The sequence below is a fragment of the Drosophila melanogaster genome, chromosome 2L, assembly GCF_000001215.4.
Source record: "Drosophila melanogaster chromosome 2L".
Classification (NCBI taxonomy): Eukaryota; Metazoa; Arthropoda; class Insecta; order Diptera; family Drosophilidae; genus Drosophila; species Drosophila melanogaster.
In genome coordinates this window covers 13,829,833-13,842,652 of record NT_033779.5, presented here as the reverse complement: position 1 = coordinate 13,842,652, position 12,820 = coordinate 13,829,833, and the positions used below count along the sequence as shown (strand labels likewise).

At 43.2% G+C, this 12,820-nt stretch overlaps 7 protein-coding genes across 8 annotated transcripts in view, besides 1 other annotated feature; 4 read left to right on the top strand and 3 right to left on the bottom strand.

Moving 5' to 3' along the window:
- CenG1A (Centaurin gamma 1A) overlaps positions 1–7,089 on the bottom strand; it is a 63,149-nt gene extending 56,060 nt beyond the window's left edge. Inside the window, exon 1 of the mRNA NM_165067.2 lies at positions 6,221–7,089. Within this exon, the coding sequence (NP_723849.1) occupies positions 6,221–6,596 (376 nt within the window). The 5' untranslated portion in view covers positions 6,597–7,089. The remainder of the gene's footprint in view (positions 1–6,220) is intronic.
- Positions 73–136: a mobile genetic element.
- On the top strand, positions 1,133–3,391 carry CG33307 (uncharacterized protein). Of its 2 annotated transcripts, NM_001298982.1 has the most exons (4): positions 1,133–1,209; positions 1,279–1,557; positions 1,618–1,851; positions 2,150–3,391. In NM_001298982.1, the coding sequence occupies exons 1-3, from the start codon at positions 1,174–1,176 to the stop codon at positions 1,813–1,815; spliced, it is 513 nt and encodes a 170-aa protein (NP_001285911.1). In that variant the 5' UTR covers positions 1,133–1,173; the 3' UTR covers positions 1,816–1,851; positions 2,150–3,391. The 2 variants fall into 2 exon arrangements, with proteins under 2 accessions (NP_001285911.1, NP_995705.1); NM_205983.3 differs by lacking the exon at positions 2,150–3,391 and having other exon boundaries at positions 1,618–1,847.
- A 491-nt stretch (positions 7,090–7,580) lies between the features above and the next one.
- mRpS23 (mitochondrial ribosomal protein S23) lies at positions 7,581–8,403 on the top strand. The gene is made up of 3 exons (NM_165065.4): positions 7,581–7,714; positions 7,770–7,931; positions 7,993–8,403. The coding sequence occupies exons 1-3, from the start codon at positions 7,671–7,673 to the stop codon at positions 8,354–8,356; spliced, it is 570 nt and encodes a 189-aa protein (NP_723847.1). The 5' UTR covers positions 7,581–7,670; the 3' UTR covers positions 8,357–8,403.
- Positions 8,347–9,316, bottom strand: Polr2C (RNA polymerase II subunit C). The gene has a single exon (NM_058071.4). It carries the CDS (start codon positions 9,227–9,229, stop codon positions 8,402–8,404), a length of 828 nt encoding a protein of 275 aa, NP_477419.1. The 5' UTR covers positions 9,230–9,316; the 3' UTR covers positions 8,347–8,401.
- Positions 9,317–9,547: 231 nt separating this feature from the next.
- On the top strand, positions 9,548–11,171 carry GatC (Glutamyl-tRNA amidotransferase, subunit C). The gene is made up of 2 exons (NM_001032092.3): positions 9,548–10,715; positions 10,770–11,171. Exon 1 carries the CDS (start codon positions 9,582–9,584, stop codon positions 10,026–10,028), a length of 447 nt encoding a protein of 148 aa, NP_001027263.1. The 5' UTR covers positions 9,548–9,581; the 3' UTR covers positions 10,029–10,715; positions 10,770–11,171.
- PolG2 (DNA polymerase gamma subunit 2) lies at positions 9,548–11,171 on the top strand. Its single transcript, NM_001032091.3, has 2 exons — positions 9,548–10,715; positions 10,770–11,171. Exons 1-2 carry the CDS (start codon positions 10,025–10,027, stop codon positions 11,162–11,164), a joined length of 1,086 nt encoding a protein of 361 aa, NP_001027262.1. The 5' UTR covers positions 9,548–10,024; the 3' UTR covers positions 11,165–11,171.
- Orc5 (Origin recognition complex subunit 5) lies at positions 11,077–12,816 on the bottom strand. The gene is made up of 2 exons (NM_057784.8): positions 11,519–12,816; positions 11,077–11,465 (listed from the first exon to the last, which is right to left on the bottom strand). The coding sequence occupies exons 1-2, from the start codon at positions 12,614–12,616 to the stop codon at positions 11,181–11,183; spliced, it is 1,383 nt and encodes a 460-aa protein (NP_477132.1). The 5' UTR covers positions 12,617–12,816; the 3' UTR covers positions 11,077–11,180.
- Positions 12,817–12,820: the final 4 nt, after the last annotated feature.

The following is a 12,820-nucleotide window of genomic DNA, read 5'->3' as shown; positions in this document are numbered from 1 at the left end:
TCAATGCTTGTGTACAATTAGTATTGTTTTCAAAACAAAGGAAATTTTACTCAAGAAGTTCTGTTTAGTATAAATTCTTGATTTGGAGTTACAAGTTATATTGTCAAGAAGATCATCTTCAGGAGTCTTTTTGAAGGGAATTATAATGCTTGAAGTGAACTTTACAAGTTACATTTTATCAGATTGGCCCAACTTTTTACCGTTTCGTGATACGCCACATTTAATAAAAATTCCTTTTTTTAGATCAATCCAAATATAGCTCAATTGTGTTGCCTACTTTTTTGCGGTAGACCTTTATATTTGCCATCGGCTTATTTTTGGCTGAGCTATTTGAGCAATGAGGTGTTTAAATTCCACTGCATACTTTCTAGTAGCGTGTAAGGTAAAAAAATGTATAACTTAAAAATGTCAAATGTAAAGTGAGTGCGTAGAGTTTGTAAAAAATAAGTGTCCAATCTTATTTTAGCGTTTTAGCATTGCTAGCATAATTATTAAAAATATCAGTAGTTTGCAGAATACATTACAAGTAGTTAAGAACTACTATACCTGCGCCAATACATAAAAGTATGTATGTCAAATAATTTGAATAGTTATGAATGAACAGTAAAATAGGTAATAAACAACTTGTCTGTACAAAGCATACAAATATAGAAAAACTTTCGGCGTCTGTAAAAATAGGTATTTAATAAAATTAAATAATATATGAGAACATATTGCAACGGAGTTCCCAAATTAATTGTTTTGTGTACGCAAACCTATGTATGTTTCTTCTTACCATACCCTTGTCAAGGTTATTCCTATGTTTGTTGATAACAAAAAACATGCGAGCGCCATACCACCCAGACAGCTAGACAGACCTTGACAGCGAATAAAGATAGATCAATGGCTAATATGCTCTCCGAATCTAAAAACGTGTTTCACTAACTTTAGCTGAAACGCAATTCAGATGACATCGAATTCCTAAATTTGTTGGGAAAAGCTTATTATCATCTGCGAAATCGGGAAAGAGCAAAACAAAATTCCTAGCAGGAGAAACCCTTGGGAGCTTATCAGGCACCCGAGAGATTCGAACATCCCACTGCTAATCAAAACATGCCTGCTGCTCCCACCAATTAGTTTGAAAACACCATTCATTGAGTGAGGAGGCTTTCGATTTTTTATCAATAAGACGCGATGCTGAAATATATTCCTTTACTTTTAGTAGCCCAGGTTAGGAATGCGTTAAGTTCTCCAAATTTATTAAAATACTAAAAAAAAAAACTGTCTTTAATTGAACAGCTATTAATAGTGGCTGCCAAGCCCACAAATCCACAACTCCTAAACTCCGATGATCCAGTGCAAAGGGAGTTGGAGAGACAGGCCAAGGAGGAGACAGTCCACCTGCTGAACTCGTTGTTCCGATCACAAATCGCCTATTTCTCCGAGGTGAAGGCCGCTCTGAATCCCCAGACCAAGCGATTCCAAGATATCAGTCTTTATATAACGCGCCTGAGCCAAGCCATTGATGAGCAGGAACTGGACCGAAAGGATGAGCTGTGGCAGAATATCTTCGAAGAGGTAATAGATACCTACATTGGTATTCATCAAATAAACAAACTGTTAATATCCCTTTTGCAGTTCAAGGACTCTCCACTGCTGATTAATCGGCAATCCGAGACAGGACTCACCGACTTGCAATATAAGACACTCCTGACCGGCCAGAAGCTGCAGAATATATCCACCAAGTTCGTGAGCGATGTGGCCGATTACTTCTGGGAAATGGCCAAGATTAGTGGCAAAGTCGTTGGCAATGGGATAGCGAGCCAGAACGAATAGTAAATCTCAATAAACTATAAATGTATCGAACGAACGGTATGTCTTATTTCGCAAATAATTATTCCAGCAACGTAGTCACAAATTTATTGACAAACCCACACCAAGGCGCAATCGACATACTTAAATTTCCAAATTTGAATTCACTGTTGACACATTTTATGGGTATTGTATTGGAAAATAGCGGAAATATCACGCTTTAACGGTTTATCACAAATTTCAATGGATAAATTTGAGGTGTGAATCCGATCTTACATAAGTGAACTTAAGATTTTAAGTATCTTTTCCCTTTTATTTGGTAAGAGTAGCTCTTGATCTTGAATGGTTTTTTTTACAGTTTTTTCAACCCACTGTATCGAATGCGAGACGCCTGCTGTGGAATGATAAGTTCATATACACCCATCACGAATTCGTGAATCATTCGATGCGACAGCCAAATTTGGACATATTATGAGTTAATTTAAAAAACGCCAAAGCTCTTCCGACTGAGCGCACTTTATTTGTTGCACTTTCCGCTGTCAATCGAGAACGAAAATAAGTTAGCGCAATTGCTATTGCAAGAACAAGGTGCAATTGTGCAATTGCAATTGAAATAGCAAAACGCTAGCAAAGTGCGAGGTATTTTTAATGCAATTTGCTTTAAAAATAAACGCGTACTTCGCGGGTAAACGGGGGCGACCAAAGGGGGAGTGGCAATGTGGCAGGGGCAGACGACGGACACGCATGCCTTCCACTCTGCCGGTTGCACATGTGTCGCTGATATTTGAAAATCCGCTCTTGTACACTGGGAAAAACGGGCACTACATATGATATGTAAAATTTATTGAACTTTAAAAAAGTGTAATTCTTACAAATCTGCAGTTAAAAACTATATGAACTTAAACTATTTATTTAAAAGATTTTTTACAAGTTTGCAAGACGATACAGTGTTTAAAAGAAATACCTATATACGCATTGTAGTTTCCAATAATAAGCGTTTTTTCTGACTGTATAAACAACATACAATTTGATTTCTGACTATGTAATATTAGCTCGGCAAGGTAATTTTCTCCAGTGTATAGCCGGCATCTTTGTGTGAGCTTTCACATGTATTTGTGGCCCCAATGGCATCTCCATGTCATGCTCTCGAGCGTATCGACGCAAACAATTTCCACTTCCGAATGACACAGACATAAGCCATATCAAACGGCGTTTCGAAAAACACGAAAAAAAATGCGATATGCGGATGACAGTGGCAAACAGTTTGCTCAAAAGTCCGCCAGTCAATATTATTCGACAATTAAAAGAAAACAAGAAAACAATTCGTTGCCCAAAGCGAAAAAGCAATAAAGACAACAGGCTAAACCGCCGACAGATAAGAGGTCAGAAGTTGAGATGAGATTGTTCAATTCGAAATTGGAGGGCAGGTGCTAAAGTTTCGAGTTACCTGTCTGCGATATCAGCTTTTGGCTGATAAATATTCAAAAAATATACGATAACAATGTTTACAGCTACTTATGAATGGTGCTATCTTTAAGATTGCAAATAAATGGTAATACCGCTCACAAAAGCAACTCAATAAAGATAAGTATCTGAATGTAAGCAAATGGAATGATATTACAAATAGGTAGCATATACATTCGTAGATTAATTCGCAATTAAAATGCCATTTAGATATAGATAACTACGAAAAAATGAGAAAGAAACCAAAAGACAGCCATGAACTTTCACCAAATAATCGCGTAATTATTAAATATTGTACACTTAAATCGCAAAATAATGGACTCGAACGTGAGTCATCCTGAGAACGAAATTAATGGACCCACTCTGCGAAAGGGTAGATCAACAGAAAAATTCGTTTGGGGCTAATTGCAATCGCTTTAATGGGCAGTCGCAAGCCATTTGAGATAAGAGAGGAAATTTGTTTTTCACTACCGCCAGCGGCATTTCAACTGACTGCCGTTGTTGTTGTTGTTTTTAGGGCCGACTATTACTTGGCTATTTACAAACAAACCAAACAGACAACACGCCTTTGTGTTTGCATAAACACCGCGAACAATCGAACAAGAATTCCAGGTAGGTTATTTATGTTCAGCCAAACGAACACCCCCCTTAATGGAATTATCAATTTGTAGTAAAAATTGCCATTGATATGCTGATATCGTGTAATCGATTTAATTTACTAGAAGCTCAATGCACAGCCTTTCTATTGTTTATGGATCCCCATTTATAGCTTCATATGCTAATTTTAGACGGCACATGTAGCCACACACACACAATAGTACGCAGTTTACAGAAATATTTAAGCAGCCATTGTTGCTGAATTTTGTCTAAAATATCAAGGCCTTGGCCTAATTGGATTACAAATCTCGCTGAGGAAGCATCAAATTCTATAAGATACATAAATAAAAATCTCATTCGTAAATAATCAGCAACACATTATTTTTCTTGAGTGCCTTTTAAATATGTAACTAAACTTTGATTCGCTAAAAGTTCAATGACATCTTAGCAGTTAAATGTGGTTTAAGACTCGAACTGATTTCGGTGAGTCAGCAGCTTACAATATTAAGGGGGCACTTTAAACGCAAGAGCTCTTAACCAAAAAAAAAAAAAAAACGGGCATTAAGTTCTGAGATTATATCGATTCTTTAGATTATTGTCCATAAACGTTTTTATTTGTTAAGTAGTAAGCTATGTATAGTAAGCTGCTGTATGATTATTTATGCTATATAGCTTCTAAATCGATTTCAAATGAAAAGGTTAACGAACAGATAGCACAGAATTTCTTTTATTTATTTTCGTTAGATACTTTTGACCTTCTCGATTTATTGGAGACCGTTACCGAAACCTATAAATAAGCATTTGGAACGGGAAAACGGCAACCAGAGTCCAACGAAAGCATCGTTCATCACGCTGACAGCGAATTAGAATCGGTATTCGATATAGTTATATATGTATATATTTGTACATATTGGACCAATGTGCCCGTGTTGCGGGTCAATGCCAATAAGAAAGTCGCGTGCGAAACGGTTTACGAGATCGTACGCTCTCGTATTCTCGGGTTTCGTACATATCTGGTTTGCACGACACAGAGTGGAGTATTCGAGTATTCATGAGGTTGCTGCCGCTGCCGCTGCCTCTGACAATTTTGTTTACATTTTTGGTGAGCCTTTCGTTGTTGCTGCCTCTGCCAGAGATTTTCTAATAAACCATTTCAGGAACCGGTTTTCGGTTTGATTTCGTGAACGGTTTTCAGTTTTCAGTATTCAGTTTTGCTGCCTGCCACAAAGAGGAAGAGGGCATCAAATTTCAGTCCCCGCATACAAACACACACACACACACACACACATGCTGAAAATTGGGCAGAAAAGCTTGTTTTAAACAAAAAACGAAGCTCTTTCTTTTCCATGAACAGAGCGACAACACTTTCAATGGGCCCGCTGCGATCCGCTTGAATGGGCATTTTGGCAACAATAATCCTCGCCATCAACCGGGGGTTGATGTTGCCTCATAGATTTTCGGTCTAAGATTAGCATAAAGCACTCCAAACAAAGGCAACCACAAGTCCAGACGCTCGCGATAAGGGGCACAATGAAGGTGTGGATACAATTGCAGCGATAAACATGTTTAATCAAAGGATTCGCATCTCTTCCCGCCGACTTGACACACTCAATGGGACGACCAGTCAGTCCATCGAAAGTCACGATAGACTCCACTTTCCGACTTTGAAACCCTTTTCTTTACTGTGTCTTTGCATAATTTATAGCACATTTAGTTGCTCATCATTTCTGGGGCACACCTCCGAATGCTCCATTAAAACCAGTGACCCTTGAGCAAAAGTTTCGAATTCACAAGCAGAGCATTTCCTTGTTATGGTGCATAAATTTGCAAGCCATTAAAAAACAAACGAAATATATAATAAGAGTACTGTTATATTTGGAATCTAGCACTTACACATTTTACGTTTAAAAGCCTATTTTCTAGCAAAACATTTGTGCAGCTGCTTTCAAGCACTTAAGCGTTGAAATATATTCATTAAAATACTTTCAGGTTAAGTCGGGTTTGGTCGTACATCTTATAAACATTATATGCTATACTAATCACATTTATTTATTTATTACAAAGAGTGTAACGACCCAAATTGGATAGACTTAGTATTAACAGGTGGAAATGAGAATCTATAACTCGAAACCTAAGCTAAACATCATAAACTTTTCAGCAATATCTAATTGGACAATTAGGCCACTTGATCTCCTTATTGCCATTTAATAGGAAGTTAAGCCTGCAATATTTACAGTATAAACAGGTGGACAAACATAAACTTTGATTGCAAAACTAATTACAGAAACCGCTTTACCATTCAATGGCTAAACTCTAGTGTAACTAATTATAATCATTAAACTAGGTGCACTAATAGAGGGGGACTTACCTTCAATGCAGACCACATGGTCCCGAATGGACTGGGCTATCTGGGCATCGGCCATGGGCAGCAGATCGATCAGTTCGTATATGGCATAGATGGATGGGTGGACGCTCTCGAATCGCTGGATCTCCTGCCGGATGGCCAGCGAGTTGCTGATGAGCGGCTGGGGAGGATGGGCCACCAGGATAGATGCTGATGCCGATGCCGATGCTGATGATGATGGCGCTCCGGAGGCGGAGGCTGCTGCAGTGGGCGCGGCATGGTTATGGCGTTGCGGGGGCGGCAACTGGTTCTGGTGGGGATTCTGCAGCTGATTATGGACCTGCTGCGGATGCGGATGCGAGAGCGCGTGCGGATGCGAATGCGGATGGTAGTTACTCATGGCGGGGGCGGTGGAATCGAGAGTTAGCTAAGTTTTTAATTAACTTAATTTACTGGCACATACACTCGTCACGCACACACGGCACACACACAGGCACGAACACTACAAAATTGCGATGGCACAGTTTTCCCAAACGAACAACATTTTCCAATAACAACAATCGGGGCAATAAATGCGCTAACTCGACCGATTTTGGAGTCGCAGTTTTCAGTTCACTAGATCGATTTTGCACCTGCACAAACAATCAAAACACTTTTGTTTACGCTATTACAGTACACAATCAAATGGCATTTTTCTAACAGTTATATTTGATACACTTTATATTTAGTTATTTTGCACTTTTCTCCGTTTTTCCCGATGCGTGCGCTTTATTTGACAGCGAAAAGGCGAAAATTTACTACGAAACCAACAGAAAAGTGCGAGAATTTACGTCGAGCGCAGCCGAGTATGTAAAAGTATGTAGTTGGTGCGAGGCGTTCCACAACAAACTGTGGATGAAGAGCAGGTACAGTGGTCACTCTACAGAGCGAACTTCCACCAACTCAAGTGGGTGATTAATTTTTAACTAACAAGATTTTGTACTATTAATTTACAAGTAATGGTTAGATAGTGTACAGTGATTTCATTACACCAGACACACATGTAATCACGGGATTAATTCGGAATATTACACTTATGGAGTAAGCACTGTACTATGAAGTGCACGAGAAATACCAAAAACGCCAACCAGAAAAATCACCGTAATAGACATAAATACTATATTTGTTTGGACTGGTATCGATAGTAACATAATGTAGTTAATTTATTTCAATTAAGTGCCATATATATGAATAGATTTTAAGTCAATATCTTTGTAACTACAATTCAACCAATTTAAAAAAATAAATATTTCACTTGCCGTCTAAATGCCAATTGGAGCGCTCTAGGCTCTTATAAGCCATAAGTCCGTTAAGCTCACAGCGGCAACTCTGATGGTATCGATAGGCACCGGCTGCTTACCGATAAGTTCATGCACTGCATGTCGTAATCGTAATTTGTTAAAAAACACATTTAATTAATTAAAACTTTACCAAAATGGCACAAAGTAGGCTTGAAAAGATTGGCACAATCTTCACCAGGTATTTACCCTCCTACGAAATATCTGTGCAAGCTTTAAACACCCGACTCTTGCAGAGTTCAGGGCCTCCTACGCGGTGGAGCTATGAAAACCGAGGATAAACCCATTTGGTACGATGTGTACGCCGCCTTTCCGCCGAAACTGGAGCCCCGATTCGACAGACCCGCGCCTGAGATTCCAGTGCGCCAGATATTTTATGCCGAGGATGTTGTCCGAGCGTATGTTTTTCACCTGCAGTCGGGCTTATACCAATACTGAACTAATCTTGTACACCAACAGAAAGCTGCATAAAGAAAACAAACCCCAGGAAACGATATCCCTGTTTGACCACAGGCGCAGCACGCAGTCACAGCAATTTGTCCAAATATACCAGGACCTGAAAGGACAAGGAGCCCTGGATGAGCAAAGGATCTACGAGACCGCACTGGATCTTTTGGCGGAGCAGCGCCAGCAGGCCCGCCTGGAGACTACCCCAGAGGAATGCCTGCCAGAGCAGGATTCGGAATCCAAGTCCCAGCTGCTGAGCGACTTCAAGGAGGCTGTGGTGAGCCAGCAAATCACGTCGTCACCAGCACCACCTGCTCCCAAGGGAAAAAAGGAAGCGAACGTGGGCATTAACATAGACAGCTTGTTCAAGGATTAGGCGGAACATCTTTTATAAACTTAAAATAAACTTGTTATATGTAAATCAAACGGCCAATGCATCGTTTTGGGACTCGTGGCTGAGTTGCGTCTGCAGGTTTGACAGCTTGTTCTTCAGCACCTGCACACCCATGACCACAATGTTCTCAGGCTTAAGGGCACCGGCGGATTCGACGTTGAAGAAGAACTTGTTTGGCTTGGCTTCCCAGTTGTAGGGCGCCTCGTACTGGTCGTCCTCCAGTTCGGTGTGCTCGCTCTTTGGCCACTCATCAGGTTTGGGATACAGAGTGTGTCGCATGGAGTTGTCCGGATCATACTCGAAGCACACGCCTGCGGTAGGATTCCACTTGGCGTGCTCCTTGCCAAATCCCTTCTTGGCGTAGGCGCGCAGCTTCAGCTCCTGCCCCTTGCGCAGCTTAATTATGAGGATCTCATCGTTGCTCTCGCCGTACTCGTTGTCCTCCTCACCCTGGTTGCGGGACGTCACCGGCAGGACCTTGGCATTGCTCGACTTGAGATCGGCGGTGGTCACGTGGCGCGTCTGTTCCTCGCTGCACTTTACGTCCAGGGTGAACTCCACGCTGCATTCGGGGCAGAAGTCCAGGCAGATACAGTCACGCGTGTACTGCAGCCGCTCCACGACGTCGTCGGAGATCAGCGGTATCAGACCGATCCGGTGGGCTAAAAACTCATCCGAGAGCACCGTAGAGTTGGCTTCCAGTTGCACCCAGTCGATGGCCAGCGTCGGCGTCTCCGCGATGAACACTCGCCGCAGGCTGTTGGCCACACTCAGTTCCGTGTCCTCCAGGACGAACTTTACGTTGTCGTCCGTCAGCTCGGTTATCTGCACGGACGGCTGGTTGGCGTACGGCATTGCGGTTTTGTTTTGATGAAATTAAAGGGTCACGAAAAAAATAACCCGCTCAGTGAAAAGGAAGCGATGGAAGTGCAGCAATAACAGCCGGCGATAAGTGTGCCGTTATCGATTGTTGTTCTCGTTTCGGATTTATAGCTAGATTTTTAACAATAAGGGCTGGATATATTAAATTGAACAAATGTGATGGAGACATGTTTAATTAAACTAGATCACAATAACAAGAAAATTGCTTTAAATTAAGATAGAATAAACACATAAATCAACATTTTTGCAAGGACAATACTTTTCAGATAACATTTAGCTGATTGTTCCGAAACTCAGTTCCACCTCTGATTTTGTGCTGGTGAGAATGTTGCGTCTGTTCAGCAGCCGTTTTTACTGCAAAATTGCAACAAAATCGAATGAAAAGGCCACTAAATTGGACTTCAAGCAGCTAACGCATCCCACCAAGGTGCCACAGACACCAGTGGACTCGAAGTTTCCCGACACCAGCGCCTCCGAAATCCAGATCGACACGAAAACCATCCAGTTGCTGGAGCGGCTGTCGCTGGTGGATCTGGATAGCGAACGAGCGCTGGCCACGCTAAAGAGCAGCATACAGTTCGCGGACAAGATTGCCCATATCAACACGGAGCACGTGCGTCCACTGTACACGGTCCTGGAGCATCAGCAGCTCCAGTTACGCAACGACCAGGTGACCGAAGGCGATTGCCGGGCGGAGGTGCTCCGGAACGCCAAGGTGACGGACGAGGACTACTTCGTTTCGCCGCCGGGCAACATTCCGCTGGAGCAATGAGTCGCATACAACGATGCTTTAAGTCCCTGGCTTCCGCTGGCTTCTTTCGCACCGTGGAAGACAATAAACTGGAGCTACTGAGTCATGGAAGGGAATACGCCAAACTGTTGCAACAGCATTGGACACGACTACGTCCCTTGGCTGCGCACCTGGGCGCCACGAAAGAACCCATAAATCCAGTCAACATCCAGCGTTTTTCCTTTCCACAAAGCCAGCAATTCCGTAACAATTTCCAAAAACTCGTCAAAGATCATCCTCGAAAGGCCAAATGTCCCACTCTTCTGAAACATCAAAGCACTTGTTCTGGTCCCACTAGCAATTCCCTATTTGGGATAAAGGGTCCTACGCTACATTTAACCACGGACTTCCTAGTGGAACCACATCGCGCACTGGAGCACTTCTACAACATGCAGCGTGAGAGCAAGATCTGGTGGATGCGTCTTTCCTCGAATCCCAGTCGCTACCGCATCGTACCTTGCGATTTGGCTGAGGATCTCAATCCCAACGACTATCAAGCCATCGATATCCGCACGAGCTACGGTGATGCAGGAGAAGTGACCGTGGAGCAACTGAGCCTGGTGAGAATAGTGGACGACAAAGACTTCCGGCTGCCCGATGCGCGAACGGGTGAAATTGTGCAACCGACTGTCATAAGGTCTGTGATAGAGCTGGAAACTACCACCTGCGGTAAGTGGTCATCATAACTATCTTTGAAAATCTTTCTATATTATTATCCTTTAGCTCTGCTTCTGGATGGCTGTGATCATGGCCGGGACTCGCAATCCCTGCTCTTACACCGCGTTCTGGCGCCATATCAATGTGGAATTGCCTGTGTGGAAAGTGATTCCGAGCTATCTGCTGACTTGTCTGATCTTTGTCAGCATCTGAAACATGTTCTCAACCACGCCGGTCTTAGACTTTCTGAAGGGGATGGAATTCGTACGACGAAGAACGCTTCTCATTTAGCAGAGCACTTGCTGGAAACGGATATGCTCGGCATACCTTATACACTTGTTATAAACGAGCAAACGCTAAGAAACGGACTGATGCAGTTGCGCAGCCGGGACACAAGGCTGGCGGAGACCATACACATAAGCGATGTACCGGACTATTTATTAAATATATTTAAAAACTAAAAAAAACAACCAGGGGCTACATAAAGTCGCAGAGATATTGGCGGACATTAAAGCCCACCACCTTGCCAATCTGCAGGACAAACTCCAAGCCAATGGTGCACTGCAGCCTAGCGGAACCTTCCATTATGTTTTGTTCGCCGGAGACGAAGCTTAGTAGATTGAGGTGCACCAAAGTTGAGATCTGGGAGAGAAGGTTGCAGGTCAGACCGACTTTCTCCTCTAGAATGGCGTAGAAAATGGCCAGCAAACGATCGATGCTAAAGGATTTGGGTCCCAAAGTGGTGGACATTTTCTCCGTGGTCTAAAAGGTATTAAAATAAGCAAATGGAGTCATCGAAAAATTGAATAACCCACCTTGGCTCTGGCGTTGACCGTCTGCATCCGCTTTCGCTGTTTTCCATGGTGCTTGACGAACAATCGCTTGTCCTGCTTGGCGGCATTGTGGCTGGCTAAGAAGGCAGCGATCAACAGAAATTTGGCATAGTAGGGCAGCTCCAGCGACTGCGCCAGCTTGCGAACGCTCTGATCTTCTATGGCGGTGAAATCTTCAACTTCTTCCGCGGGTTTTTCAATTCGCATATAAATCTGGGTTAAGGCGGAACGCAGTGGTCCAGCTATATGCCGCCAAAGCCGGGAGATGTCCGTGGCATCCACAGTGCCGTCGAGTACAGGCTCCAAGTATGTGGACAGACACTTCCTGGCGGTCAGCTGGAGCTCTGGAACATCGCGACAGGCTTTGTAAAAGACGCTCAGAAAGAGATTCAGATAGTTGTTGTAGAAGTCTTCAGTTACGGCTTCCTGGCAAATCTCCAGACGCTTCTTATCCTGGGCGAACTGTTCCAGCAGTTGATTTCGCACCTGCTGAAAGTCAGATCCCAGGATGCGCTGTGTCTCCGCCTTGTTGTACTGCGCCAAGTGCAGGCAGACGATTTCACTAAGTCCGGTCTTGTTGTAGAACTTCTCAAAGGGCAGCTGGGAGAGCAGAATAACGCACAGATTCAGGTTGGTCAGCTCCTGCAGTCGGAGAAGAACGGGCAACACATTGGCATCCATGTCGCGCAGCCTTTCCGCGTTATCCACGGCTATGAGAAATCCCTGATCCTCCACGCGTGTAGCGGCCTGCCGACGCAGCTGCTCCACAAAGTCCAGCATGTTGTCGACCTTCAGCGCATCACCTTGATCGGGTGCCAGCGAGTCTAACAGGATCTCCAGCATTATCTTGGTGGTGTAGCATTCGATGGCATTTAAATGCGCTGTGCGGACATTTTGCCGTTTTCCACATTCTTTGAGGAAAGCTCTGGTCAGAGCTGTTTTGCCGGTTCCACTGTGTCCGAATAGGTAAATTGCCGAGGGATATGTCTCACTCGAATCTCCTATCAGCTCGCCCAGCGTTTCAATGGCCGCCTCCCGACAGGGAAACAGCGGCTCCAAGGAGGAGCAGATGGCTTCCATAGCTGTCGTCTGCTTTTAAGTTTCCTCAGCTACCCACAGGCGAAGTGGTGTTATTTAAACGGGCTTTCAAAAGGGAAAATACTTCCTCGGTTTATAAAATAACAAAAATAAATTACGAGCCAGCCAGTTATTAAAAATTTGTTTACAAGAAATGGTTTCTGTTTAGTGTGACCATTGAAATGGCGCCAAATTATTCCCTCTGGT

Coding starts and splice junctions, on each gene's coding strand:
- CG33307 (NM_001298982.1), top strand. CDS start 1,174: ATGCTGAAATATATTCCTTTACTTTTAGTAGCCCAG. Junction 1,210..1,278: donor CTTTACTTTTAGTAGCCCAG/GTTAGGAATGCG, acceptor TTAATTGAACAG/CTATTAATAGTGGCTGCCAA. Junction 1,558..1,617: donor GGCAGAATATCTTCGAAGAG/GTAATAGATACC, acceptor TCCCTTTTGCAG/TTCAAGGACTCTCCACTGCT.
- Polr2C (NM_058071.4), bottom strand. CDS start 9,229: ATGCCGTACGCCAACCAGCCGTCCGTGCAGATAACCGAGCTGACGGAC.
- Orc5 (NM_057784.8), bottom strand. CDS start 12,616: ATGGAAGCCATCTGCTCCTCCTTGGAGCCGCTGTTTCCCTGTCGGGAG. Junction 11,466..11,518: donor CGGTCAACGCCAGAGCCAAG/GTGGGTTATTCA, acceptor AATACCTTTTAG/ACCACGGAGAAAATGTCCAC.
- mRpS23 (NM_165065.4), top strand. CDS start 7,671: ATGGCACAAAGTAGGCTTGAAAAGATTGGCACAATCTTCACCAG. Junction 7,715..7,769: donor ATTGGCACAATCTTCACCAG/GTATTTACCCTC, acceptor CGACTCTTGCAG/AGTTCAGGGCCTCCTACGCG. Junction 7,932..7,992: donor GCCGAGGATGTTGTCCGAGC/GTATGTTTTTCA, acceptor GTACACCAACAG/AAAGCTGCATAAAGAAAACA.